The sequence below is a fragment of the Trichosporon asahii genome (assembly GCF_000293215.1).
Source record: "Trichosporon asahii var. asahii CBS 2479 unplaced genomic scaffold scaffold00020, whole genome shotgun sequence".
Classification (NCBI taxonomy): Eukaryota; Fungi; Basidiomycota; class Tremellomycetes; order Trichosporonales; family Trichosporonaceae; genus Trichosporon; species Trichosporon asahii.
Genome location: NW_014040904.1, coordinates 189,606 through 217,363, shown reverse-complemented (window position 1 = coordinate 217,363; position 27,758 = coordinate 189,606). Strand labels below are relative to the sequence as shown.

Below are 27,758 nucleotides of genomic sequence, written 5' to 3'. Positions count from 1 at the left end.
AGCAGCCAGCACCCAACCGCGTGCGTCGAACGATGCGCATGCAAAAGAACAACCTTGTTCGATGCATATCACCTGGTGAAACGCTCGACTCAGCCGGAGGGAGGCAGCATGAGGCAGCGCCGCAATGCACCCGTTAGTCTCGTGGCTAGTGGGAGCTAAACCCTATCTTGGTCGGCCACCCATTGATCTAAAGTGCGGTAGCTCGGCACAGCCGACCCTCCAACCGCCTCCCCCTGCTTGACCTACGCTTATCACTTGGACAGCATCTTTATCTGGTTCTGCGCCGTCTGGGCCAGAGTAGCGGCTTCCTCCAATGCATGCAAGCATGCGTACTGGTATCTTATGGGAGCGAAAAATCATAGCTGCTTGTGCTTGGTTCCGCTCTCCCGCGGCGGCAGTAGTGGGGATCCAGACGCCCCGGCAGGCCTCGACCGCAGGTGAGGATTGTGAGGATCGTGATGACCATGAGGAGAAGCAGGCTCGGACCTGAAATTCGGGCCTCACTCGAGTGGTCGGTGGCGTGTGTACCGGATCTGGCCAGCTGGGGGCGCCTTCGTCATGCACTGAGTCCGCAGCTTCGCTGGTCTACTCGCTTTCACTCCAGTATGCATCTCCTTGCACATGATGCACGAAGCGATCTGATCTGATGCTCATTTGTGTTATCGTCTCTTGTGTGCGACAACGACTGTGCATATGTGCATGCGACCTCGGACGGACGTGTACATGCGATAGTCAGGGTGGGGGATCCGCAGAAGGAATGCGCCGGTTCCAACAGCCGGGGTGGCGTCCTTGGGTCAGGGTTGATCGGCACGCTAGGGCACTATGACGCAGTGGGTGTCCAATGTCTTGGCGCGCTGGCGCCCTGACGGCCTTCAGGCCGGGTTGTCTGCCAGTCCACCCGGCCGCTCGATCGCTCGATCGCGCACTGCAACTGCACCAAGGTGTCGATGCGATGCCAATCGATCGGTCATCCCGCAACCTCGTTGCTGCAATCAGCATGAGTAGAGCCTTGCAATGTGTGGTCCATGAAATATGCATGGAGCTGCAGTGCTCCAGAGCACATCATGCGCTCGAAGTGTGAGCGTGCATGGCAGTGTGGGGCGTGGGACCTGAACTGCGCGATCGCGCGTGGTCATGCTTGGGTGCTGCGTGATGGCGCGCGCTGCCTAACACTCCTGGCGTAGCTGAGCTGTGCAGCTGCGGGGACTAGGGCTGCGCCTTGTGTTCTCCCGTGACCGCATGACCCCGGTCCAGACTCGATAAACAATGGGGGGGCGAGGTTGTCGGTCCGGTCATCCGGCATCCACACATGGCAAGGCAGCTGAGAGAGCCCGTCGGCCTGAAGCCTGACGGCTAGCCAGCTGCTCTCCCGCTGTTCTCTCTCACTGCGCCCCCTTGGCGGCCATGGTGCTATCTCCGTACCGTACGAGACCTCGCTGCCAGTTTCTTGCCTTCCCGTCTGCACAAGCTGCACCCGCCTGTTCCGTTGCGGGCCTGCGAGCCTGCCTACCTGTCTGCAAGCCTGTCTGCAAGCCTGTGTAATGTCCCCGTGTCGGCTGAGCAATCCTCCTCCTGGCCACCCAGATTGAACTGGGCATGATGCGGCATGTGACAGCTGGGCGGCGATGAGAGCCTTCGATCGACAACGTCTTGCTCACGCTCCCATCGTCTTGCCAGCTCAGCAGCTCACCACGGCTAGACCCTCACGAAACCGCGCTCCGACCATCGCAGCGTAAGTCGACAACGTCGATCAGCCCACGACTCGCGTCCCCTCCCCTCGATTCCGCGCCCCTCCGCTTCAACTGGAAACCTCTCGTCGCTAATCGGAACCGCTTGTCATCCTGCCTTCCTGCCCGATCGCCCCGTCTAACTCGTAACCGGCCGAAACGCGGAACAACAGCTTGTCAAATCGGCTCACGACTGCTCGCAACTCTCAGAGCAGAGTCTTCGCATCCGTACGACGGTGCAGGACGTCGGTGGGGAGTGCTCAGTCGCGGTATGAGATGCAGTGGACTCTGAACGAGAGTCGCAAGCTGCTGATGAGAAAAACAAGACAAGAAACCGGACTGACAGTAGCTACCGAATGTTGGGACCCATAGACGTCTTCGATTATATCAACTGATTGTCATGCAGCACAGATGCATGAAAGCACCGTCGACTGAGCTAGCTGCAACAGGCCGAGCTCACCGGGCCGACCTTCGGAACAATGCGACACTCATGCCACCGGGCAAGACTGACTGGTACTCCCTACCCTCGAACGCTGAGAGACTGCAGTACCCATCGAACACTAAACGCAGCTGTCTCTTCTCCGCTTCTAGCGCTTTCAAGCAAACAACGTCTTTCCTTCTCTCGACATGCGGCTTCTCAAGCGTCTCCAGCCTACTCATGTCTTCTGTGCCCAAGCGCTGCGAGGAGCACGACGCAGCCAGGAGCTGGGCGAGCGGATGGTCGTTCGGCCCTCCGCGCTTGGTGGTACGCTTCTTTCAGGCTGCTATCAGAGAGCCTGAGCCAAGCTCGACTGCTTCTGGCCGCTTGTTGTCCGACCAGCTCGATGGTGCCGGCGCATGATGGGCTGGGCCCCGTCCGCAACGAAGGGGTCCAATGTTTAGGGCAGGATGGTGTCGAGGCTCTCAATGATGAGCTCGCGCTGAGCCCCCCCCCCCCCACTCTAACATAGTAGGCCCCGCCTCTTTGAAGACTCCGGCGACGACACGAACCTATCTCGACGCGAAGTGGCTAGTACTTGAGGGCTCTGCGCTGAACGTCGCTTGGCTGGCCATCGACCGCACGTCATCAGCACGCAGCTATCAGGCATGAACAACCTGCCCGTCTTTCTGCCGCGCCCATCAGATCCTCAGATGCCCCGACACAACGTTCCACCTAAAATGGGCTGGAGTTAGGCTTAATGTCGGACAACAGCAGAGTTGGGCGCATAAGTCTCCCTCGCATTGTCGCTTGCCTTCGAAATGTTCTTCCCCCGTCCCTCCTCGTTTGGGTTCGAGCACACATCTAGGCTTCTCGTCCCACCGTCGGCCCCCTCACTCTCTGCTGCCCACCAGCAACCCTCTAGGAGACAGGATGTATGGCGGCATCATCCACCCGTGGCTCTTGGACGAGGCGTACTCCTTAGCCGGGGCTAAGCCTGCCGTTCCGCGACCCCGTGCCCAGTGAGCCTCCCACCGCTCCAAGGGTGGAATGGGCGATCCTCATCCTCAGCACATGGAGTCAGGTCGCTCATAGAAAGTCACACTAACATTGCTGACACTTTTGGCTTATTGCAGAGTGACTGTGGACCAACACACCTCGATCACCTTAATGCCGAAGCTTGCCAAGCTCCCAGAGGTTAGGAGTTTCAGAGGAGGACGGTGGCCCAGGTGACGGTACCCGCTTGGGGGTCACGGACTCCCCGCAACATCTACAGACCAGACAGCAGGGCTTGCAGGGCCGAGCATTAGCGGCAGGGAATGAGGTCGAGCCGACTGCCCGTGATCACCGTCCGTCGCGGAGATGATAGGGTTGTACAGGGGGGTTGGAGACTGCGAGCAGGCGCCAAAGCCTACGGCCTGGTGGGTGGGGAAAGCCTGTAAACCCTCAGTGCCCTTCCAAGTCGGCTCTCACGCCTGCAAGACCTCCTCGACCTCGTGGGGCAGTCGTCGGGGGCGATAGTGAGCTCCTCGACTTCGGATTTCTCACTGTAGCGCCTTCTGGCGTCAAGCTTCGACATGCGGTTGCCCCACAGTCGCATGCGCTTGAAGATTGGTGGGCGCTTGCTATCTGATTAGAAGGGATGGACAGGATAATGGAGGACGTGCCCCTTGCCTGCCTGGCCTCTGCCGGTCGGAGCTCGTGGAGATCAGTGAACTGGTGAGCAGATCTGGGTGGTTTTTCAGTGTGCGGCAGAAGAGCAGATCTGGGTGGTCCTGCAAGTGTGCCGCAGAAGGTTCTCTCCCCAAGTCAGTTGCTCCGTGGCTGCTTCTAGCTCTAGTGACTGACCCAGCAATTATCATCGGTGACAGAGTCAACGTACCTACCCTCTCGTGTCAGCAACGCCCCTTTGGGGTCGCTCACAAGAGGAAGAAGAGGTCGTGCCACCTCTTCGTAGCCAGAACCGGATTCGGATGAGGCAGTCCGGTCATGACCAGGTTGGTCTGAGTCGAAGAACGAATCCGTTTGTGGCCCAGGTTGAGCTGACAGTCGAGCTGGAGAGGCTCGACTGCTGGAACAATTAGTTTACAGAACACTGTATGCTTGCAGGGGGGGGGGGGGCGATCTGCCTTGGAGATCGCTCCCCTCCCATCCGCTTTGATACCTCTCAGTCTACTGGGAGATGCAATCCCATCACAGTAGCTATCTGTCACTACCAAATCACTAAGGGCTCTCTCCTGGTCAGGTGGGAGCGTGCGAGAGTGCACTGGAAGGGCTATGGCCGCCCCTGGGTCCTGGAGTACAGTGCACCGATTGACAAGTGCAACAGCACAAGACAGAAGGATGTGGTTCTTGGCATGCGCTTCCCAGACCACCCTGTGTTTCTCCTGGCCTTTGGTATTGTACAGCTGGTTGAGTTAAGGGGGGCACACCCATCAGTGCAGATAACCTTTCTCCCCGCCTCCTTCGGCCTCAAGCACAGTAAAGCACAGGCTTCCGCTTTATCGGCTTCATTGCGCAAGTGCTTGACGTCGACTATCTGCGCAGCTTGAGCATAGCCCTGGAGCACTTGAGGTGCCGGCAGCATTGGCATGCACTGCTGAGCCAGCCTTACGGCTGCGGCACTCTGCCACTCTGGAGCGTAATCGAGACTATATCATCCGTGTCTCGCCCATCATTTGCCTCCGTTTCACACCGTCAACCGATTGTCAGCTATCTTCTTAGCAATCAGTTTCGTGACCATACAATCACCCAGTTTTCTGTTGACCAAGACTCTCCCTACCTTGTACTAAGCACACCAACCGTAGCACACTCGATTGCACCGCCCTCCCAAGATGAAGCGCAGCGCCGACCATCTGAACGAGGAAGAGGATGACTTCGCTTGGATCCCTCGCTTCCCCAGCCGGGCCGAACGCCAGCCGCCGCCGTCGCCGCCCACACCGGAGTGCTTGGGCAAGTTGGCCTCCTGGTGTCCCTCGGACGACCAACCGGAGGACATCCTGCAGTTCATCCGCATGAGGCGGCGCTCGATGGACCTGCCGACCCCGAATCTGGCCCCCTCGCCGACCCGCCCTACGACAACCGTAAGTCTGGCCGCTGATTAGCCACCCAAATATCAATGCAATGAATGATCCTAACGTGTGCAGACGGCGCACCTGACAGAGCCAGCGGGGGAAGAGCGGCCTCGCACTGGGCAGCCGCCGGCGCTCACTGTTTAGAAACCGAAGAGCGGCCGTGCGGTGACGTTCAACAGCAGGTACGGCCCCAGCGGCACAGCGCAGCAGCTGTTCGACAAGAAGCTGCGCGAGGCTCGCCTGAAGAGGGACGCGAAAGCGTCGGCCGCCCCTAGCCGACCCCCCTCTTCAAACTCTACCGGCGGCGGTCTCTCCGCTGGGCAGCCAGAACCTGGCCCATCAAAACCACGGGAGTCTGGTTCCTCGGCGTCGCCTGGCGTCTCTGCGCACCCCGGCCCTGCGCAACCCGAAACGAGGAGCAAGCGGGCACGGACATCGGCCACGAGGATGGGCCAGGTGATCAAGACCAACATGGACCCTTCCTCGAGCGTCCCGGACCGCCTAAGCTCCGACGGCAAGGGCAACGCTGCGGAGACAAACCGCGAGGTGGTCACTGGCCACATGCGCCGCATGCTGAAGGAGTTGTGCAACGGGGGACGAGCGGTGAGTGAAATTGTGGAAAGGCGCCCGTTATTCAACCTAATGCCAGGTTACTATTCAGTTCGCCTCCTATACTTGCACGATCGCGACGCATCAGCCGTTGCTTGACCGCTTGACGGCACTCCGCGGGAACCGGGTGGGACGCGTGCTGTTGCCTTTCCCTCGCCAGTACATTGATCCAATCCGCAAAGCCCGACACACGAGCATTCCTGTTCGAATCCTGCTGCTCACACCCGACCTTCTGTAAGGACTGGTTCGGTAGCGCCAAGAGTCATCAGCAGCAGCCCAGAAGCTAGCTTTCGCCTTCTCGCTTTACCACCGACTCTCGCACTCCCACCGCTCCCCAGCAGACACCGCACCCGCGTCAGTTCCGACGCGACCTTCCCCCGGAGACGTCGACCGCGGGCTCGCTCCAGTGTTCGCACTCGCCCCATCCGCCTCGCCCGCCCCGCCAACCCCTGTTCTTCAGCTAGGTCCCCCAGCAGCCAGAAGTCTGATGGCCCTGCCGCTATGTGTATAGGAGCGAGAGCTGCGTCTCTACAGGCGAAACCGCCGGCGCGCTGAACTCGAGGAGCCCATACTTTCTCCCGGTCCGGGTCCGGCACCCCCAGTGAGTCTATTCTTGTTACTCACAGACACACTGGTTACGGTCTGCTATGCTGGCAGATACAACAGCCGACGACTGGCGCCAGGCTCCAGGGAACACACCCTTACAGGCGCCCTGCGAGGAGCTCGGCAACACCGACGCCCGACCTCGGCACCAGGGTGGCCCTGGAAGCGGTCGCAGACCTGCAGGACGAGGCCCGAGGATCTGCATCAGTCGGGGCAAGCAGTGGCGAAGACAGAAGTGGCGTCGATTTGGCCCGCGAGCCGGTAAGCTCGATTCTAAGTCTTCAAGAAGTGACTGACACTCAGACTCACCCCGGACTGAAGCTGTACCCGAAGGGTGAGGACAAAGCCGGCGACGCCGTTGCTGTTGCGGGGGAAGCGAGCGTCAGTGACGCGGAGTCGACCTCGGAGACTTCGGGAGCTGGCGATGAGCCCATTTCGGAACTGGTAAGCTCGATCTTCACGCCTCAATGGGTTACTGACAGTCAGGACCAAGACAACGGCGCGATCTCTTCGGCGCGTCAGCGTATCGACTACCTGGCTCTCGCGGCGGGAGAGAAGACCGTGAGTGGAAGGCGGCTAAAGAGAGAGAAAGGGCCATTCTGACGACAGGTCAATGTCCGGTTGCGCACCGCGAAGTGGGAGTACACCGCCGACGAGGCGACCGTGCGGCGTTTGAATACTCGTCTGCACGGACCAGGAGCAACAGTCATCAAGAGGATCTGTCTACCAATGCCCCGCCGCGCAGTGCGAAAGGTCGCAGCGGGGAAGAAGACGGTGTCGCTCAGACTCCGGATCCTCGTGCCTCCTGACACGCCCTTCCCGTCCTCCGATCAAGTCTTCGTTCGGGCTCACCCCCAGAACGAGGATCCGTTCACGTTTGGGCGAGAAGATCTTGCGGGCAAGCAGAAGGAGGACTGGGACGACTGGATCGGGTGGGTTGACAGTGTCCGCAGTGACCGCCTCGGGCACAAAACGAGTATAAGTCGTCAACCCGAACCTGACCCCGCTTCTGCCGCTGAGCAGCCCAGCACGAGGCCCCGGTTCTCTTTCTCCAAGTTGCCTTGAAGAGCTTAGATTGTTGTTTGTTGAATAGAGTAATACAGTGATTCTGGATGCAATTGTGTTGTGGTACACCTGCTCGAATCCGACACCACCAACGCCACCAACTTTCCTACGGGGCGTCTCCAACCACGAACTCTCTGCACGCAGAGAATACAGCATGTTCACGGTTTGGTCACATCTCCTGCCAGGGTCAGATCAGTTGGTTGACGTGCAGTGCTACTTAATGCACAACAGGTCGTCGCCCACGGCGTCAGCACAAACGGTGACGGTCAGGAGAGCTGTCCAACACAGCTCCACGGCTCGCGGCCCGGTCAACACTGTATCGCCCGGGGATAGCATTGGGTCCAGCGTGTATGACTGGAGGAAACGCTCACGGGCAGTCGCCGCCAAAGCCTTCTCCAAAGCATGCGCTACCACCACAGTTTGCTCCTCCGTCCTTCTATTTCGGGGCCGTGCAGCGTCGTGAATCCATTAAGCCTCACGAGTAGGGGTCCCGGGAGCCGCGACACGCCCGGCCTTCTGATCGCTGCCTCGTTTTCCACAGAGTAATCTTAGAATGATGCCCGTCGGAGTTGCTCAGTGCACCCGACAGAGCGGAACAAGTAAGCGCACAGACCACTCATGATCATTATCTTGGTGTGCAGCCAACGGAGACACCGGTAAACAGCAGTGCCTGGCTCTGTGATCATCGTCACTTGCCGGTGTAGGAAATCGGCAAGATCTAGATGGGCTAGACATGAGTCGTCTAGCTTCAGCACAGCATCCTTGGTCCATTCCGCATCGTAGATTGAGGGCGCGTGTGACACTGGGGCGGGCAAAAGCTGGACACTCCAAGCATATGGTGGCGAAAGTAGTCTACAGAAGCAGGCGAAGCAACCCGGTGTGAGGTGCGCTTGCGGCTGCAGCGCACGCCGCTCGGCAGCACCGGGAGACTCTGATTTGCCGCTTTGATCGGCACAGCTCCAAGCAGTGCTCTTTGGTTGACATGCCGTGCTATGCTTCGGGCTGCGCAGCGATGCCAGCAGCTTATGTAGGAGGCACTCCTCTCCTTCCAACGGATCCGTCAGACACCAGCGTGCATGATCTTTGAGGCCTGTCAAGTGGCTTGTGGTAGACAACGCGGGCGCAGACATGACGATTCTGCCGGCGCCCTAGGTCTACTTCAGTGCTGCAGAGGTGATGCACGGAAGAGCTTGGCGACGATGGATGCCTCAGTGACTGACCCAGGTAATACCACTATGACAAGGGAAGGACAAAGGACGGGTTTGAATGATAATCGGACTAACGTTCCTCGGGAGCAGACGACCGATCGTTCGGCTTCGATGACCGCCAGTGGTGAGTAGCTGTTGACTATCAACAGTGGACAGCATGAAAAGGAACTTGTTTCATCCTACAGCACATTATCGACGCCTACCCCTCGGAAAGCGAAACGGCATCCTGGTATTCCTTCAGCACCTGAAGGAGCACGACAAACGAATTGTAGTGCACCTGCGCTCCTCCTTCCAGAGGTCCTCTGCCAAAGGTAAAGGACCCCTGCTCAACCACCACCATGATGAAGGCCGTTTCGGGGTGGAAGTCGGTGAATGGGACGGAGAGAACGCGCAGTCGAGCGAGCAGATTCTTGTGACAAGGAATCCTGAACGGCTCGAGCATCTCCCGCGGGAATGGTAGGAGGACCCTGTCGAGGTTGCCCAGTCCCCGACGTCGTGCAACGACTCGGAGAACACTGTCGTGCGAGACCATATGGACTTGTTCCGACCCCAGGGGAATCGACACCTGTTCGTCAGACTGGATCGCGTTACTCTCGCCTGCCCTCGCACTCACCCATCGCTCCCCCACGATCACGATCATCTCGGGCAGAAGATGACGGATCGAGACTGTCTGGATCCCAGGACGGATGAGATTCTTCGTGATGGCCGGGACCACTCGAAGCACTCTGTGCGGCCGCAGCCGAGAGGTCCGCGGCCGGTGAGCCCAGAGATGCCTTCGCGCGCTGGTTGTCAGCCACCCATAATTGATATAACCTGGATGTTCTCACCTCCGAATCCGTTCTCGTCCGGGCTCTGGCCGGCTGAGGAACGCCCACCAGAGGGCCTCCGTCGGGGGCACGGCCGCTCTTGGGGAAGGCGACGGCGATGGATACGGCTGCGGAGCCGCCAGCGGTGATCTGGGGCGGCCCGATTGAGCCTACCTCGACGCCGTTGGAGGAGGGTTGAGGGACAATCTCGCTCGGATCATGGCGTTGGGCCTGGTTGTCGTCGTCCTTGATCAGCGAGAAGTCCCTTTCTCTGCCTAGCGCGAATATGGCAGGATGTCGCTACGTGTGTCAGCAGGCCGCATAACAACAGGACTCTCTGAATGACAAGCTGGTTAGACTGACCTTGCTCCGCGGTGACGGAGATTCTTCTGGCGTTGGAGGATCTTCTCGCCGTCTCTTGCGTCGGATGGCGGTCATGACCTTCTGCTGCGCCTTGGACTTAGGCGACAGCGGCGTGCCGATGTTCAGCTTCAGGGCGCCCATATGCGTGGCGAAGGCGAGCAGAGAGGGAGAAACAACGAAAGCGAGAGAAGAGGAAGTAAACAAGATAAGACCGGGCTTTAGCGAGCTTGGCCTTCCTCCCAGTCGAGCATAGCCTGTTGTCAGCACCTCGTACCTGCCACATGCCACTCACCGGCTCCTCCCCTTTGATGAACCGCTGCAATCGCGCTTTTTGGAACGCGCGCGATAGAGTAGGTTCCATCGATCACTCGTACAGCGCGGCGCTGCTGCCAGTCAAGACAAGCGGGAGGTCTCCAAGAGCCGTGTCGGAGGCGGAAGGTGAATGTGGAGACCGTGCTGGATCTGGCCGCTGAGACAGTTGGGTGGGAGAACGAGAGGCTGGCGCCGGGGTCGGGGTATCCGGGCGCGGTGGCGAGGCTCGTGGAACGACAGGCAAAGCTGGCGGAGGTGTCGCACGTGGGGCCCTACGGGGTGACGAAGTCGATCCCGACTCAGCCTGGCCACTAGAGGTAGGTAGGGCGTTCAACCTACTCAAAGCGCGGGAGAGACGGCTCATGGCCGAGTTGGCGCGCTCCAAGCGGCGCTGAGCAGTCGCAAAGTCTACCTCCCAAGCTGGGCCTCTGGTCCGCTGGCTCGTGACCTTGCTGAGCGCCCGCATGGCTCGCTGTACCTTGCGCAGGGCACGCGGGGCCCTCTGCTTCAGGTCGTCTTGGCTGCTCTTCGGGGTGTGTCAGCAAACAGCTTGCACATGTGCGTTGAGGGCGACCAGCCTGTGAACTTACTGGGGGCCGGATCTTGCTTCGGTGGCGCCGCTTCCGAGGAGCGGAAGATGACAAAGTAGTCGAAGTGACGGACATGCTGTATGTCGGCTGCAGGGACTGAGAGGAGAAGGAACAGAAAAGAAACGTGTAGAAAGCAGGAAACTGGTGTTCAAGATGGTGGGAGGGGTAGAGAGCACGGCAGAGTTACCGAGTACTGGTAGTGAGTGAGGGGGGAAGAATGATGATCAAGCTCGAGTTGTTACATGTCGACGACGACTGCGACCAGCGGAAGCAGACTGCAGGCGGGCAGGCAAGCATGCATGCAGGAATGCATGCGGAGTGGTCGCTGTACGCTAGTAGCAAGCAGTAGGTGGGGCGTAGGGCGCAGAACATCTGGCCGTGAGGAGGACATCCCGACAGGCTGAACCACGCTGCCTGCGCCCGCCAGATCTGAGTCACGGACAGACGGGCGATGGTCAATTTGGACCGACCACCAGCTCGATCAAAACTCATCCCGACAGCTCGATAACCCATCAGCATCCGTATGCTCGAGCGAGCGCGTTCTGCGAACAGGCATGGCATGCTCGCAACTCACAGACATGCGCATCGCATCATGGAGTTGTGGCCGCCGTTTCGTCGACTGTCTAGCTCCTCGATCACCGATAGGCGAAGCAAGCGAACGTGCAGACAACCCGGTAGTTATCTTAGACATTCCGCCTCCACAGCGCACTGGCGGCAATCGTCCCTGACCCAATGACGCCACTCCGAATGGCGACCCGAACGATTCTGTCCAGCTGTCCAGCTGTCTCACGAGCACGACGTTCGAAATGAGCACGGTATATTGGAGCTCGATCGCTCGAGGCTCATCGTACGCTGGACAGCCGTCCCAGGTGCATGGTGCACAAACAAGGACACGGACGCACTGTGGGCCGCATCACGGAGGATGAAGTCGCAGACCCACGTCGGCCGAGACGGCGCACACTCGTTACGGATTCCGCAGAGCTTATAATGGTCGGGCGTAGTGTCGTGCCTCATTTCCGTTTTGTCCGTGCAGCCCGCGCGCGGCCGCGCGAGCGTTGCATCCATGCGTCTCTTTGGCGGCTTTGCCCGTCCCAGAGAATCAGCAAAAGCTTGATGCATGTCGAGAGTGACACCAGAGGATGCCCACGGAGACGTCGCCTTCGCACTGAACGCAGGCAGCAGGGCGAGCACTGCCGTCCAGTCGGCTGTTAAATGGGAGCTAGAACCCTATCCCGCCGCCCAGTCACACGAGCAGCGAACTGCGGGGTGTGGCAAAGCCGGTCGTGGGGCTTCCATCACGCATAGAGTACGCGAGGCCTTTGCTGCAACGTAAGCCTGCGCTGTAAGATGTGACTCCTTGTACGGGATGCATGGTACGACTCCATCACTGCGCTATCCGGACTGTTGATCTCTTGTGCATGCAGCGATCCAGCGTGCAGTAGGCCAGGATCGCAGAAGGAATCCCCTGCTGCCGATAGCGCGACATTGGGTCAGGGTGATCGGGGCGCCAAGGCACCCTGAGTTCCGGAACCCTGAAAACCACATGCTGGGTAGTCGGCGCGTGCACCACATATGGAATGCTTGGTGCAAGTCGATCAGCCTGGGTGGACATTGGATGTGCATGTAGCTACGTTCGACATGACTGTGAGTGATTGCAAGGATTTACGATGCGCTTGAAGAGGAGCACAACGATCTGAGCAGTGGGGGGCTTGGACACACCAGAGCTAGCTGCGGTGCGGTGTGTGAAGGGAAGGGAAGGGACGGGGGCGCTGGGTCAGCACGTCAGAACACCTCGTGTGGACAATCCGACCTGGCCCAGACCCGACAAACACTGGCACACTGGCGGCGTGTGCGATCGAGGATCCAGTCATCCATCCTCAACCACACAGTCCTCTCGCGCCTCTCGCGATCTCGCCTCCCGCCCTTCTGCAATGCTGCGCTCTGCGCCCTGCCGCCCTCCGCGCTGTGAGTGTGTTAGCGAGCCTTCGTGCTTGCGCCTACGACGCCATCATGCCTGCATGCCTTCTTGGCCTGCCTAAGGATGTATCCGCCCTCCGAGTCGACGATCGACGGTCGGTCAGCTCAACCTCGGCGGTCACTCACCGTACAGACACACCTACCTAGATTGCCATCGCCCCGGGCAACGTCCAGCGGACAAGCGGTGAGCAAAACTCCTCCCCGGCGGAGCAACGAGCCATGGAGCAGACCCGGAAGATGTTGAGTCTCCGTGTACTTACTATCCTGCCGGTTTCGCCCACAAATTTTGGCTGATACCTTCCGCAGGCGGTCGCACCGACCAGATCGATTGTCCTCCGGTCCGACCTATCCACTGTCTCTACACACACTCTCGCCAAGAAGTGTTTGATCTCAACGACGAAGCACCCAAAATTGTCTGTGTTCACTCCAACCGGCGGCACGATACGATCCAGGCCCATGCCAACAGCTCTGCCGCAGAAGCCGCTCGTAGGTTTCCACTGGGTGTCATCGGCAGACGATGGTCAAGCCCACCTGACGCGGTTTGCTAACTTGCACAGCGCGTTCGCCTGCTGCCCGGCGAGATGGCGTCCTCTTCTCCGCTGCAAGAGTATCACGCTCCTTTGCCAGCAGCCTTCAAGGAGCGCATGATGGCTTCTTGCGCGTGCTGTTCGAGCTTGACAGGAATTTCTCTCAGTTCTGGAACGCCGTCTGCCCGCAAGCCCGACCGGGTCGGCGAAGGGGTGGCGCTCGATCATGACTTGCAAGACACCGAGGAGCAGCACGAGCCTGACTCCGAGGACGGCGTTCAAGTGCACGCAATTGCAAGCAAGTACGACTCGGCATGCCCCAGCACCTCTGAGTCTGTGAGGGAATCAAGAGTCAAGCTCTCATCACGGCTTCGCTAGGCCTGACGAAGTCGCCTTGACCTTGGACGACGGCGTCACGAGCACGATCGAAAACCAGGAGCAGAAGAGCAAGTCAGACTCGAACTCTGTCCACTGATGCTCAGGGAGCCAGCATCACGCCACTCTTGTCGACGACATCAACAGCAGCGCAGATCCTGGTCCAAGTCAGTGGTAAGAGCTTGATTCGTGTGACTGAAGGACAGTTCGCTCACGCTCAGCCGGCCGTTGTCGAAGGCCACCAGGTCGAGGTACTCCTCGAATTCTCGAGAGGAAAGAAGGACGTGAGTGACCAATAGCCGCTGATTTCCATAACTGACAACAGGTGGCAGTCCTCCGCAATGGCCGCTGGACCTGCTGCTGACATCTGCGAGATCGCTCGTTCTGTCGCCAGCCTTCTGCATAGAGAACCCGAAGATGTCGCACAAATCGCGCTGCCCGACTCCCAATACCCGCGGGGTGAGAAGGTTAATCGCAGCTTCAAAGTTGCAAGTCCGCCTGCAGGATAAGTTAGTCAAAGAGCCTCGCTAGGTGCGGGGGAGGCCGCTGGAGGGAACAAACTCGATCGAGAGGCCGGAGTTTTCCAGCACCGCCAGGCTTTGATGGTCCCTCTTCCCACATGGCGTGGTCGTTGAGATGTCTAGCATCAGTTGCTCAGAAATGGAGTCGTTGTTCGCGGCCGGCCCCGACTGAAGCTTGACCGCAGACGACTCTGTTCACGCTGGAGACAGTCCACTCGATCCTACGACACGCTGAACGCCACGGAGGTGAAGAGAAGCCGATCGATCACTGCTCGGCCAACGCTGATCACAAGCATCTAGTATCTGGCCCGCCGCCTGAGCACCGCACTCTCTTCAACCCCGAGCCTTCTCGGAGCTCATCGAGTAGAGGTGTGGTAATCGTTCACCGAGTCTCGTTCAACTGTTGAGTTGTTCTTCCCCGCGGTAGGACGGGCCGTCTGACCGCCCCTGGTGCCCAATTTTACGTCCGAGCACGGCGTACGCCTGGCTGCAAGCCTTCCCAGTCGCCTCAGTCCAGCAGGCAGTCGAACGGTAGCGCGAGAAGAAGCGAAGTGGGACAGAGACAACGCCCGACGGTGCCGCCTCAAGCGACCGTCTTGCGCGGACACCGACGGTCAAGCATGCGCCACCGTACGACGTTAGGTCGCACCAAACGAAGCCGGCTCTTGCAAAGGACCAACAGGGTCACTCTGGATGAGATGAAGCCCTGCAGGTGATCATGAGACTGCTCTGGAGTGATCCGCGAACGACCAAGAACACGACCGCGATCACAAGCGCGGGCTTGCAATAGGGACGAGGTACTCGGAGCAAAACTGCAGGACCCCAATCAGTTGAGCCGGCTGACAGTCGCCTCCAAACCGTCCCGGCCCTGCCAGATGTCTCGTGCACACTCATTGCTTCGCCCGAGTCCGATGTTAAGCGCACACCGGCGCCCAGCTTGCACGTGCACGTGCCCACTCTCGCACCACAGGCAAACCGCAGGTTCCGCCGACATGCCGACGCCTCTTCCGCGGCCATCGCTCTGAGTGAAACCTCGAGTAGCCGTTGGTCGTGCCAGTTTCAACCGGTCCATCGGAGACAGTCCCCAGGACGCGCAATGCGGCGCCCCGTGCACTGCGGCGTTATGGGAGCTGTCCGTCCGTTGATGCTCATTCCCCAGGGCGGCACGGCCCGGCGTCCGCGCTGGGCACATTCCTCTGAGACTCGGTGGCAGACGGAGCTCGGGCACCAGTCTCCCGCGACGCAGACCTCCTTGACGCCGCACGGGCCGCCGCGTTGGCCTTCGTACCGGTCGCTCACAGCCCATCGCCCAACAAAGTCCCCGCCGGGACCAGTGGACCTCTTCTAGAGATGACGAAGCCTGCGCCAGGAGAGGCATGGAGTCGCTGGCTCCCAGGTCAACTGGAATCGGCTCCTGGGACACGCCGCTGCGCCGGACCCTTGCCACATCGTGCGTTATGCCTCAACGCGTGATCTCCTTGTCGTCGCCGCATCGCCAACGAGTTCCTAAGACAGATGGGCTTGAACGGCGCACTGGGTAACCAACACCGTTGGTGATGCTCGGATCGCAACCAGTTCTCTGGGTGAACCAAGTCGTCCGGAGAAACTTCAACAGTTCGAGGAGATGCCTGTCTTGGGATTAGCACTGTCGACGGCGGCGAGCGCTTACTGCCGCCCCTCAGTTTCTGATCTGGGGTACCTCATGCCAGATCCACTGGTAGACGCCGCAGGAAAGCGTCCCAGCTCTAGTGTCAACACACGTCCGAGGACCGACAGCGCATCCGTCATTGGAGGTTGTGAGCTCTTTTGGCCACAATGAAGAACCAGCGATCGACGATCACTCGTTGCCGAAGTCGCCGACGGACCAGCGGCGACCTGCGGCGTTGCCTCGGAGATCTCGGCGCGCCGAGCGGATTCCGGGTCGCGGGGAGGGGACGATACGTTTATGGTTGCGATAGGAGACACTCGTCTCCGTATGGGCCGCCCCGACAACCCTGGACGTATCACCGCGGCGCCTATCGTTGGGCTAGCCAAAGAGCAAGGGAGCCACCCTGGAGTCGGTCAGGTCCAGGAGCGAACCAGGAAACGACCAGGAGCCGGGCACGATCCGGTCGTGGAGCACCGCAGACGCCGCGCCGACCAAAATAGAACCTTCAAGATCGGATCGCTTATCGTTCTCAAGCTTGGGGAAATGGGTTGTTCACCGTATCTTGACCTATCCATGCCCGACGAGATGTCTTCACAGCTTGTTCCCAAGATCCAGCAAGGATGTGCAGATATCCGCATCGCCGCATATTGGACTTCGTCGAAAGGTGAAGGGAGTCGGCCTCGCCCGACACAATTGCCCGCACAGACGTCACTTGCCCCATCGAGGAAAGAAGGCAGCACAGCATCCAAGACCCACAACACCTGGGTCCACCTGGTGGATGGCCTGAGCGAAGGAACCAACTTAGCACTCGGTCACTCGGTCACACGAACAGCGGACTGCGGCAGTGCCGAGCGCATCAAGGGGGCCGCCAGCAGGACTGCGTGCTTCTTGAACGCCGCCGATCAAGTCACGCGTCCACTGAGGCCGGTATCGCGGCGCTCACCACTGATACGCGAGCGCCCCCACGCACCCCCACTCTGTTTCCAGCGTTCCAGCGTCTGGCATCACAGTGCGCGGTCCGGACAACTCGCCGGGACTGTTGTTCCGTGCCGCGCCGGCTGCCTTGCGACGTGTCATTTAACCGCCCCTAGATTCCAACAGAGGCAGCCTATGAGGATGCGACACGAGCAGATGCCGAAGTGGATCCCCACGGAGACCACATTCACAACATCGTAAACGACACCCCTGTGCTCCACCCTCCTTGCTCCGCGCGAGATTGGCGCATGCGTATCGAGCACTTTCGGCCAGATTGCCTCCGGACTCTGGACTGGACCAGACAGCTCGGGACTTTCCCAGCTATCGTATAGTCGGTAGCCCACCTCGCTCAGTCTTGGCGGTTTGCCATTGCTGATTGAATGAGGGACCGAGATCAATTAACGCACACATTCCAGCGATACGGCATGCCCACCCCCCGCTTTCTACTTGTGGGCCGACCATGGCCCAAGCGCCGGCGAGCGCTGGCGGAGCGTGAGCCGCAGCATCATGTGATCGACACAAGACGTCGCATGACCGAGCCTGAATCTTCGCGTCACTCGCCAAACGCCGAAAACCCTGCCTGTCTCTGGCAGTCCGGCGGAAGGTTTCTCGGCGTGGAGTCGTCCGGGGCCGTCCAGTCCTGGCCGCATGTGACAAGAGGGCGCCAGCGGGTCAAAATAGATTGCCAAGCGGGGCCAATCAGGCAGCTGATGTTCTGGGGCCAGGGTCCACTGCTGAGGTACAAGGAGGGGCTGGTAACAGCAAGGACGGGGCGGTGATTTCCAAGTGCAGGTCGTCCTGGATGTGGGTCTCAGACCTCCCTCTGAGATACGGCGAGACAAGGCTGATAGCATATCGCCAGAGGACAATCAGGCAGGACCGACCCATCGCAATCTGGCTGGCCTCGCAATGAGGCCGTCGTGCCTGTCCCACAGCCCACCAACCCATGCTCGGAGAGGAAGCGCTCGCGTCCCGGTCGCCTCGATAATGGGCACCCCAGGCTGTCCCCCTTGCCTGATCCAACGATGTGGATATAAGCATCGCATCAAGAGGAGTCGTACCGGTATCCGCCCTCCGCCCTACTCTAACACGCCGCCAGCATAATGAGCGCGGACGAGAAGTACTACACCGACGAGAAGCACCTCGGCACTCCGCCGTACGACGAGAAGGGAGATGTCGTCGTGTCCGCCGTCCCCGTCGAGGAGGAGGACCTTGAGACGACGCACATCGGCGACCATCATCTCAGGCGTGACCTTGTAAGTGATGAGCCGTTCCCACGGTAGAGAAGGAGCTGGATTGCTGACATGACAGCCGCCGCGCGTCGTGTCCATGATCGCCATCGCCGGCACGATCGGCACGGGTCTCTTCCTCGGCTCTGGCACGGCGCTCACCATGGGTGGGCCCGTGGGCATGTGGCTCGGCTACACGTTCATTGGTTTCGGAGTCGGTTTCATGATGCAGTCCCTCGGAGAAATGGTCTGCTACCGTCCCAACGTCGGTGAGTACTTGTCCCCTGCATGCCCACCTTCGAGCCGCTCCTCCCCGGCCGCTCCGCAGTCAGCTAACGCTCAGGCTCGTTCCTCGAGTTCGGCACCAAGTTTGTCGACCCCGCGCTTGGTTTCATGATGGGCATCAACTTGACGCTGCAGGTTGCCTTCGGTGTGCCGACCGAGCTGGCCGCCATTGCGACCCTCTTCACATTCTGGGACCCCAACAAGAACCACGCCGCCGCGTACATTGCCGGCTTCCTCGTGCTCACTGTCCTCGTCAACATCATCGGCGTCAGGTGGTACGGCGAGATTGAGTTCTTCTTCGGTGAGTGTCCATCGCTCGAGCCGGCGGCTGCAAAGTGCCACGGTTGATCGTGCCACCGTCGGTTTGCCCACCTCGGCTCCGAGCTCGCCTATGGTGAATCTGCCGCTGACATCACAGCTTGCATCAAGGTCGCTACACTCGTTGGCTTGATGATCTTCGGCCTCATTGCCGACCTGGGTGGCATCCCGACGAACCGCGAGTACATCGGCGGCAGGTATTGGCGCGATGAGCCTTTCAACGACAACTTCATGAACATCCGCCCTGTGGGCCTGTCGCGCTTCTGTGGATTTTGGTCCGTGTTCACCAAGGCTGCGTTCTCGTTCAGCGCCATCGAGTCCGTCGCTCTCGTCGCCGGTGAGGCGCACAACCCGCGCCGCACCATGAAGATGGCCATTCGCACGGTCTTCTACCGTATCGTTGGTATCTACGTCCTGTCGACCCTCATCATCGGCCTCACCGTCAGCCAGTACTCGCCCCTGCTGCTTACGTCTATGAAGGACGGAGCCGGAACTGCTGGTGCCTCTCCCTTCGTCGTCCTCTGCAAGCAGATGAATGTCAAGGTCCTCCCCCACATCATCAACGCTGTCGTCGTCACTTCTGCCCTCTCCTCGGGTAACGAGCAGATGTACGCCCTCTCCCGTGGCCTCATGGGCATGGCGCGTAACCACCAGATGCCCAAGATCTTCCTCAAGACCTCGAAGCAGGGTATCCCCTACGCCGGTGTTCTGCTGTCGGCGCTGTTCAGTTGCCTTGCCTTCCTCTGTGTCTCTGAGGGTTCCAACGTCGGCTTCGTCTGGCTGTCCAACCTGTCCGCCCTCTCCGGCCTCATGACCTGGATCTGCATCTGCGTCTGCTTCATCCGCTTCCAGAAGGCCTGCAAGGTCCAGGGCATCGACCGCAACAAGTTCGTTTTCAAGGGCTTCCTCCAGCCGTACCTCTCGTACTTCACGATCATCTTCTTCTCCATCATCCTCATCTTCAACGGATACACGGCCTGGATTCCCAAGTTCAATGTCTCGACATTCTTCGCGTCCTACATCACCCTCGCCGTCATCCTCGTCTCCTTCGTCAGCTGGAAGGTCATCAAGAAGACCAAGATGGTTCCTCTCGACGAAGTTGACCTGTCGGGCGGCCCCCGCGAGGCCATGATCGGCACGAGGTACGACCCCATGTACAACGGCGCTACCAACAACGTCTATGCGTAATCCAATTCTGGTTGTAAGTTTTATAGTGAATCTAGCGCCCTTGTCAGTAAGACTGGGTTGAAATTAGGATAAGTTAGGATAATACGACATGCACCTTTCGTTAAGTGCTGCAGAATAGCACAGTCTTGCAGAGTTCTAAGGCAACCGTTGAGGGGAAGCGTTCTTGATATGTGGTTGGGGGTGGGCGGCGTGCCTTCAAGCCACCTCCACCTTTCGAGTCGACCGAGGACGTCACCGAGATCCCACGTTCGATCCGGATACCGCCGGCGCTCACTCAGCGTAGGCCTCCTCGAAGAAGTCGAGCTCGAGCCCCGTAGCAGTCTTGAAGACATCCTCCATGCGCTTCTTCGTCTCGTCGTCCGCGCTGGCTCCGACGCGGTTGACCTCGTCGCGGAGGAACGTGACCCAGGTCTCGAAAGCGGGGCCGCGGTGGAGATCGATCCACTCAGAGTACAGCCAGTCGTCAGGCTTGCTTGTGTTCGGCTGCGTAGTGGCCCAGTCGAGGTAGAGCCACTCGGCGACGAGGAGCGAGGTGACGGCCTCGGGATAGCTGCGCTTGCACTTCTTCATGAGGTCGAGGAGGCCCTTGGTCGCGGGTTTCGGCTGGATGTCGCCGGGCTTGTTGGCTCCGAGGCGCTCGAGCGCGCGCTGGAAGTATCCATCCTCGTCCGTCGCAATGAAGCCGACCTGGCGGGCGTAGACGAGGCGGGCCTTGGCGTCGTCCACGTTCGCGACAGCGGAGCCCAGGAGCGCAACGAAGGCGTCGGAGAACAGAAAGTCCTGCGAGATGTACTCCCGCATCACCTTCTCGGGCACACTGCCCGCCCACAGGTCGTGCACGAAGGTGTGGTCCACGGCGCGCTTCCACGTCTCCTCGTTCTTGTGGCGGAGCTGGTCGGCGAAGAGCATTGCGTCTGGGCTAGGTTTCGCTCGCTTAGGCTTAAGGCGTGAAGCGTGGGATGGACACGGGTCGAGGTTTCGGGTTCGGGTGAGAGGGCAATGCGGAGAGTGCAGTCCGTCGGGCCTCGGATTTGGCGTTCAGGATGGCATTGCGGCTGCGTGCGGAATGCCCGCTGGTGGGCGAATGGCGTCGAGTGCCTGATGTCATATCTAATCGTGGGCCGTGCGCTCGTTACGCTGACGTCGCCGCTGTTTCTGCTCCGCTGCCAAGCCTTAACCAGATCTCTTGAACCGCCGGCGCGGCTGCGGCTGCGCTTGCATTGGAGCATGTGTTTGCTCGCAAAGTCTCCTGCATGAAGGTTGAGTATTGGGCAGTCGCTTTGTCAAAAGCTTTGTAAGGCGAAAAGTCCATCTCGCTTTGTCAGGCTTAGGTCAGCCAGTGCGGCAGCCAGTAACCGTCCTTTAAGCGAGCGGGAGTGTTGTCAGTGGGGGAGGGGCCAAGCTCTTACCCTGCATTCTGAGAGCTTCCGCCGTCCGGGGTCTGACCCAAGTTCATCCATCCACCGCACGCCATGGCTGCTGCACGCGGGTCGCATTTCGGTTGCCCTGCTTGATTCCCAAACATCATCAGCACGCCAAAGGATCCGGGTCAACTTGGTCTGAATGGGTGCGACAGACACCAGGCCGCATGCAGTGACTCAGCCGCGGCAGAGTTCCCGCCGCGGGGTATCTCCACCAGGGAGATACCAGGATTCTGGAAGCACTCCGCTCGGTGAAGCGCGGGTCAGCAGAGGGTGACAGCCCAGACCTACCGAGACCTATGACGCTCCGTCCCCGGGACTTGGGATCTCGATGCTTGTTAAGCAACACCTGGCACCGACTCTTCCCCATCGGTTTATAAACTGCCCCCTGTCACCTGTGCATCCCCACCGACCCAACCGACTTCCAAAAGCCCAAAACGACAATGACCGGCACTATGAAGCAGTGGTACATCGAGAAGCGCGACGGCAAGCTCGACTCGCTCAAGCTCCGCGAGGTGCCGAAGCCCAAGCCCGGACCCGGCCAGGTCCTAATGCAGGGTGAGTCCCTCCTCCGCATCCCCGCTGACAGTCAGTCAAGGCTCTCTCGCTCAACTACCGCGACCATGTGATCCTGCACGACGCCTACGGCTTCCCCATCAAGGACGACGTCGTGCCCATCTCGGACGGTGCCGGCGAGATTGTCGCCGTCGGCGAGTGCGTCACGAAGTGGCAGGCCGGCGACCGCGTCATGGCCATCTTCTCCCAAGGACACCAGGACGGCCTTGTCACAGACGAGGACGGAACGACCTCCCTCGGCGGAGCGATTGATGGTATGGCCCAGCAGTTCATCGCGCTCGACCAGACCGGCGTCGTCCGCATTCCCGAGAAGTACTCGTTCGCCCAGGCTGCCTCCCTCCCCTGCGCGGCTGTTACGGCCTGGAACTCGCTCTACGGCCTTGAGGGTCGCCAGCTCCTCACTGGCCAGACTGTCGTTACCCAGGGTACTGGTGGTGTCTCACTCTTCGGCGTCCAGGTGAGTCTGATCCTTAGGCGGCATCAACAAGCACAGCGCTGACATTCAGTTCGCCAAGGCCGCCGGAGCGCGCGTCATCGCCACGACCTCCTCGTCCGAGAAGGAGGCGATGCTGAAGAAGATGGGTGCCGACCACGTCGTGAACTACAAGACGACGCCTCAGTGGGGTGCGGAGGTGAAGAAGCTCGTCCCCGGCGGCGCGCACCACATCATCGAGGTCGGCGGCCCGGGTACGCTCGAGCAGTCGCTCGCTTCGGTGCGCCGCGAGGGCGTCATCAGCATGATTGGCTTCGTCGCCGGCGAGGGCAAGACGCCCGACCTCCTCCAGACCCTCCTCAAGACCTGCATCGTCCGTGGTATCTGGATCGGAAGCCGCAAGCAGGCCGAGCAGGTCGTTGACGCTATCAATGTCAATGGCATCGAGCCGACTATCGACCAGACGACCTTCAAGTTCGAGGACCTCCCGAAGGCTTACGACCACCTCGCCAACGCGCGCCATGTCGGCAAGATCATCGTCAACATTGAGTAGATATAGAGAGGCAGCAGCTCGGGCATGAATGGAACTTTGGGCTACGCTCCACGTGTAGCAGAAAGCGACAGTGTAGTGATGCTGACTGCTTACTGACTACTGATCGAGACCATCCCGCGCTCACAGACTGAAGACCAGACTGGCCGCCTAGCGCGGACCACTCAGCTTGCACACTGGAATGACGCAGTTACCCTTTACATTGGAACTTATAGTATAGAATGGCTAGGTTTAGGTGTTTGTTTAGGTTTGTGTGGGACACAGCGTCCCCTAACTACAGCATTGGTAGCAGTTGACAGTGGCTAAGTATAAATATAAAGAGATAGATGGGCTATATTCTCAGAATGAATGTGTGCAGAGACGACCAGAGACCATGCGAGATGAAAGGGCTCGCTGAGAGATGGCTGGGATGCGAACCCCGCGCTTAGAGGCGGAGGCCGAGGGCACCGTAGGCGGTGCGGAGGACCGCGGCGGAGCGCTCGCGGAAGTCGTCGGTGATCTGCTTGAAGTACATGGCGTAGAAGTTGATGAGCTGCCTCGAGTTGGAGTCCCAGCGGGGCCAGTTCTCCTTGACCTTGGAGCGGTTCGAGCCGTCGCCGCCCGAGGCGTTGTTCGGGTCAAGGTTGTAGAGGAAGTTGAGGTAGTAGTTGTGGATGTTCCTCGAGGCGTAGTTGGGGAGGATGCCGTAGAAGACCTGGAGGATGTCGGCGCCGTGGAACGTGCCCATGATGGGGGTCAGGTAGTTGTACGACGCGAGGTAGGACCAGGCGGGGACGTCGGGGTTGAGGCTGGTGCACTTCTCGAGGAAGATGCGGCGGGTCAGCGTGAACACGGCGTCACCAAGGAGCGCAGCAAGACGCTTGAAGCCCGGGTAGATTTCGTTAAAGATACCCGTGCGGTGGGGCGAGCCGTAGTTGAGCGCCTCGATGCCAGTGCCATAGGATTTGACGAGGTCCTCGATGTAGTTGCGGGGAGCCTGGGGGAAGAAGACCTTCTGCAGGTAGTCGGTCGTGCTCTCAACAGTAGCCGACGTGTTGGACTGGAACAGAGCGAAGAGCGTGCCCTCGTCCTCCTGGTCACCGATGATCATGGGGACGGCAGCATACTTCTTGTTCGAGACGAGGTTGTCAGGCGAGTCGGTCATGAAGACACCGTCGGGGCGAGGGAGGTACTCGAGCGAGACGGACTGGTACGAGAGAATGGCGGGGACGGAGTTGGCGGCGTCGGTGAACTTGTCGAGCGGCAGGTCGCGCAGGCACTGCAGCGAGTCCGGGGCGGTGTCACAGCCAGCCTTCTTGACGACGGCGTCGTAGGTGCGCTGACCACGCGAGCCGTCGACGGGGTCGACGGGAACCATAGAGCCCGAGTTCATGATGGCGCCGCGGAAGAGGGGCTTGTCGTTGTAGAGGTTGTTGCCGTCGTAGGCGGCCATCTGGTCGAAGACCGAGATGGCACCAGCCGACTCGCCCCAGATGGTGACCTTGTCGGGGTCACCGCCGAAGGCAGCGATGTTGTCCGCAACCCACTCGAGACCCATGCGCTGGTCGAGAAGACCGAGGTTTCCGATGCCCTCGGCCTTGACCTGCTTGCCAGGCATGAAGCCCCATCCGGCGACACGGTAGTTGACTGTTGGCCGTCAGCATCCCAGCCCGTGATAGCGGCGGCGCTATGTGAGATAAGATGGAGAGGTGACATCGGAGCCGTGTCAGCCGCGGGATCCCGCGAGATAGCGTAATCCTGCGAAGCCGCACGGGCCGTAGTCAAGTTCGGGCTTTCCGAGACCATCCTGATGCAGGAACGAATGGGAGTGACAAGAAGCCGATGTTGGCGTTGTGGGGCGGGCACGGGACCGTTACTTACCGGCAACGAAGACGAAGGGCTTGCCAACGTCAAGACCAGACTTGACGAGGAGGGAGCCGTCGTACATGGAGCTCCATCCGAGCTCGAAGCCACCGCCGTAGATCCAGAAGAGGACGGGAAGGTTGTCACCCTGCTTGACGCCCTTGGGGCGGATGACGTTGACAGTGAGACAGTCCTCGGAGATCTTGAGGGCCTTCTTGAAGAGCGAAGTCTCAGAGACGGTGGAGAGGACCTGAGCGATGAAGTTGGGGTCGTCCGAGTCAGCGATCTGCTGGGGGCACGCGGCGGCGGCCTTGGTCGCGTCCCAGTTCACGAGCGGGTCCTTGCGGCGGACGGGCTTGCGCAGGCGCTGGGCCGTCTCGGCGTACGGGATACCGTTGAAGTTCTCGGTCCAAATCTCCTGCGTGCCGACAATGGAGCCGGCGGGAACATTGACGGTGATCGTAGTCGTGCGCTCCTCGAGGCCGCCCTGCATGCCGCCGTCCGAGACGACAACAGGGGCAGGGGAGGCAAAGGAGCTGCCAAGCAGCGAGGCTAAGATAATGAACGTGGAGGCGACCTTCATCGTTGGTCGGCTGGTCTCTGGTCGAGCTCGAGGTCGTCGGCGGAGGCGAAGCTGATGGGACTAAGCAAGCCCATCACGCTACATGTTTATATACTAAAAGCCCACATGTCCATGGTAGTCTGCTCAAGATGGTTAGACCTCCCCGAGTATGGGTTCCGGGAAACAGCGGTCTTGGCGTTTGCGGGCAGGATTGCACCTGAGGGCGGGGCACGGCAGAGCCAATGCCATCAAGCCCAGTGCAGCCAGTGCAGGTGCATCAATCTTAGATCTCCCAGTGCAGGAACCTGAGGAATGAGTTCTGTTCGCTGCATGACCGCTGAGGGCAGTAGGTGTATTCTCCGATTTGTTTACGGCATTCAAGCATGAAACGCAGGGGCCACTTGCCGGACGCCTCTACCCTCAGCGTTCTGTGACCCTACCGCCCACCGTGGGGTCGCGCATGGGGACGCGCCTCGTCGTGTCTCTCTGCCAGCGTGCCTCGCGCAAGACACCGAGTTTGCAGCAGGGCAATTGTGACTCTTGTGACTCGTGACCAATGCGCGCGAGGCGACACAGGGACGAGCACCGCTTGACTTGCCGTTTGCAGCCGTTCAACAGCAGACCGCAAGGATAGTTCTCAGGACACCCCATTTACGAGCCCCGGAAAGCGTATCCGGGGGTGCCGAGATTGCAATTGAGTACCAGAGTTGTTCAGACTCGCTCACAACGGGCACAACGGGCACAACGGGCTACATGACCAACACACAAACATGCTTAGAGTTCCAGTGGGCCTTATTCTGCTCCACTCATGAATTGCACCAATGAAGCGCGCTACGGTTTGCCCCGCGACTGTCAGGATCACCAGGGCTCACGACCACCCGCGACACCGGCGTGCGCAGCACATGTTCATCCTGCCAAGTCCGTCAGCGGCCGTGAACCGAAGGCGTGGGCCAAAGGCGTGATCTCCCAGTGCGAAACCGGGGTCGCTCTGCCTCGTTTAACATGTCTTGCTCGGCCATCTCTTCTGCTATGCCTGGTATTGTCTCTGATGCATGAGCAAATGCGGACGTCTTCTCCGAGAGCAGCGTGGGTCGACCTACCCTACTCGATCTACACACATCAGCCCCGCATCCGGCCGGGGCCAGCTCTGCCGGCCCCACGGGCCCTCGGGATCTCGGTGCTGTATGCATGCGTACGTTGCGCCGCTTGCGCCACGGAGTGCGCCGCCAGTTGCTTCTTCCGGGCCGGTCGTCTCCAGACGACCCAGACTGGGCAGGCAGGCTTATGCAATCGCGAGTCGGCGGTGGAGGCGGCGCGACCAGCGACGCGCGACGCGCCCAAACATTGCATGCAATTCATGATGTCCTGTTCCTCGGGCATGAGCCGAACAGAGTCATATGACCATCCGCGTGGATCGATGACCTGAACAGATCGCCATGGTTTGCCTTCTTTGGAGCTTGCACACAATGGAACCGTATCTACAGCCCATGCAGCAGAATTCCTTCGAGTGTCCTGCCGTAAGACGAAACCTTGCCATGCAGATCTTCGCCTGCTGCGGACCTGACGATGGAAATGTAATGGCTTGGCCGGCGGGCACGCTCATGATGGGCTCGTCGGGCACCTACCCGGCGATCTGTCGTTCTCCATGCTCTCTGAAAGGCGTAGGTGCGCATGCGCACAGCCGGCGGCCGTGTGTCCGTGACAGTGGACTGGAGCGTGTCTGTCGACGTTGTCTCAGTGTGGTGATCACACCGCGCTGTTCTGAGTCAGAACCTCACTCGTCCCTCGATCCGTCCCTGTCCCTCTCTGTCCCTCATCAGTCCCTCAGAGGTGCGTCCTTACCCCGCACAAAGTCATGTCTCGGCAGAGCTTTCCAAGTTGACCACCTATCACGTCGTCCTCTGCCATGACAGTCCAGGTCCCGCAAACAGTCCTCCTAGAATACAATGGCGTGCGGCGTAAGCTTATCGTGAGCAAGTTTAGAGTTACGATGCTTCCCATCCCTTCTCATGTCGATCTCTGCTTCGTCTTGTTCTCGCGTTGCGGGCGATGGGGCAAGCCGGGGCCTTCTCTGCTCGCTTGCCTCGCTCTCCCCGCAGAACGTCCATGCATGTGCTCAGTCTGTACCCCACGTCAATCACCCACGGCGCCGGCAGTCAAGGTCAGGACGCCGCAGCCACTGCGTGCTCGTCCCTCGCTGCGCTCATCACGCCGTGGGGCCTGATGGCGCAGACGCCTCTTCCGGTCGCGGAATGCTCTCGGCCGACATCGAGGCCGACATTATGGCCGACGTCTTCGGGAGGGCTGGAGTGACAGCCCGTGCACGTCGGAAAGTCCGGAGGCGCTGAGGTCATCCGCTGAGGTGATGCGGTGATCCCGCCGATCGCTTTCTTCCGTCACCTGGTTCTTTCTGCTGTATGCTTCGCGATCTCGTTCTTGCGACGTTCCGCTACCCCACCGGTGCAGAGAAGCTGGCCATCGTGCCCGTCGTGCCCTGCGGGCAAGTCTGACGAGAACCAGACTGCCAGTGCGAAGGTTACGGTGTAGCAGATCAGG

At 59.9% G+C, this 27,758-nt stretch overlaps 9 protein-coding genes across 9 annotated transcripts; 5 read left to right on the top strand and 4 right to left on the bottom strand.

Moving 5' to 3' along the window:
- Positions 1 to 4,979: 4,979 nt before the first annotated feature.
- On the top strand, positions 4,980 to 7,496 carry A1Q1_00400 (uncharacterized protein; the record flags this gene model as incomplete). The annotated part of the gene is made up of 7 exons (XM_014326049.1): positions 4,980 to 5,228; positions 5,364 to 5,822; positions 6,340 to 6,429; positions 6,486 to 6,692; positions 6,753 to 6,875; positions 6,918 to 6,992; positions 7,041 to 7,496. 7 exons carry the CDS (start codon positions 4,980 to 4,982, stop codon positions 7,494 to 7,496), a joined length of 1,659 nt encoding a protein of 552 aa, XP_014181524.1.
- Positions 7,497 to 8,903: 1,407 nt separating this feature from the next.
- A1Q1_00399 (uncharacterized protein) lies at positions 8,904 to 10,014 on the bottom strand (the record flags this gene model as incomplete). Its single annotated transcript, XM_014326048.1, has 4 exons — positions 8,904 to 9,241; positions 9,318 to 9,477; positions 9,532 to 9,810; positions 9,874 to 10,014. 4 exons carry the CDS (start codon positions 10,012 to 10,014, stop codon positions 8,904 to 8,906), a joined length of 918 nt encoding a protein of 305 aa, XP_014181523.1.
- A 223-nt stretch (positions 10,015 to 10,237) lies between these two features.
- On the bottom strand, positions 10,238 to 10,850 carry A1Q1_00398 (uncharacterized protein; the record flags this gene model as incomplete). The annotated part of the gene is made up of 2 exons (XM_014326047.1): positions 10,238 to 10,711; positions 10,776 to 10,850. The coding sequence occupies 2 exons, from the start codon at positions 10,848 to 10,850 to the stop codon at positions 10,238 to 10,240; spliced, it is 549 nt and encodes a 182-aa protein (XP_014181522.1).
- A 2,483-nt stretch (positions 10,851 to 13,333) lies between these two features.
- A1Q1_00397 (uncharacterized protein) lies at positions 13,334 to 14,163 on the top strand (the record flags this gene model as incomplete). The annotated part of the gene is made up of 3 exons (XM_014326046.1): positions 13,334 to 13,615; positions 13,762 to 13,938; positions 13,987 to 14,163. 3 exons carry the CDS (start codon positions 13,334 to 13,336, stop codon positions 14,161 to 14,163), a joined length of 636 nt encoding a protein of 211 aa, XP_014181521.1.
- Positions 14,164 to 15,551: 1,388 nt separating this feature from the next.
- On the top strand, positions 15,552 to 17,130 carry A1Q1_00396 (uncharacterized protein; the record flags this gene model as incomplete). The annotated part of the gene is made up of 4 exons (XM_014326045.1): positions 15,552 to 15,625; positions 15,751 to 15,971; positions 16,029 to 16,832; positions 16,925 to 17,130. 4 exons carry the CDS (start codon positions 15,552 to 15,554, stop codon positions 17,128 to 17,130), a joined length of 1,305 nt encoding a protein of 434 aa, XP_014181520.1.
- A 771-nt stretch (positions 17,131 to 17,901) lies between these two features.
- A1Q1_00395 (uncharacterized protein) lies at positions 17,902 to 19,818 on the top strand (the record flags this gene model as incomplete). The annotated part of the gene is made up of 4 exons (XM_014326044.1): positions 17,902 to 18,054; positions 18,110 to 18,296; positions 18,371 to 18,613; positions 18,731 to 19,818. The coding sequence occupies 4 exons, from the start codon at positions 17,902 to 17,904 to the stop codon at positions 19,816 to 19,818; spliced, it is 1,671 nt and encodes a 556-aa protein (XP_014181519.1).
- Positions 19,819 to 20,088: 270 nt separating this feature from the next.
- A1Q1_00394 (transcriptional activator, TenA family protein) lies at positions 20,089 to 20,727 on the bottom strand (the record flags this gene model as incomplete). Its single annotated transcript, XM_014326043.1, has 1 exon — positions 20,089 to 20,727. The coding sequence occupies one exon, from the start codon at positions 20,725 to 20,727 to the stop codon at positions 20,089 to 20,091; it is 639 nt and encodes a 212-aa protein (XP_014181518.1).
- Positions 20,728 to 21,682: 955 nt separating this feature from the next.
- A1Q1_00393 (uncharacterized protein) lies at positions 21,683 to 22,801 on the top strand (the record flags this gene model as incomplete). The annotated part of the gene is made up of 3 exons (XM_014326042.1): positions 21,683 to 21,784; positions 21,838 to 22,272; positions 22,322 to 22,801. 3 exons carry the CDS (start codon positions 21,683 to 21,685, stop codon positions 22,799 to 22,801), a joined length of 1,017 nt encoding a protein of 338 aa, XP_014181517.1.
- Positions 22,802 to 23,222: 421 nt separating this feature from the next.
- Positions 23,223 to 25,223, bottom strand: A1Q1_00392 (uncharacterized protein; the record flags this gene model as incomplete). Its single annotated transcript, XM_014326041.1, has 2 exons — positions 23,223 to 24,424; positions 24,659 to 25,223. The coding sequence occupies 2 exons, from the start codon at positions 25,221 to 25,223 to the stop codon at positions 23,223 to 23,225; spliced, it is 1,767 nt and encodes a 588-aa protein (XP_014181516.1).
- Positions 25,224 to 27,758: the final 2,535 nt, after the last annotated feature.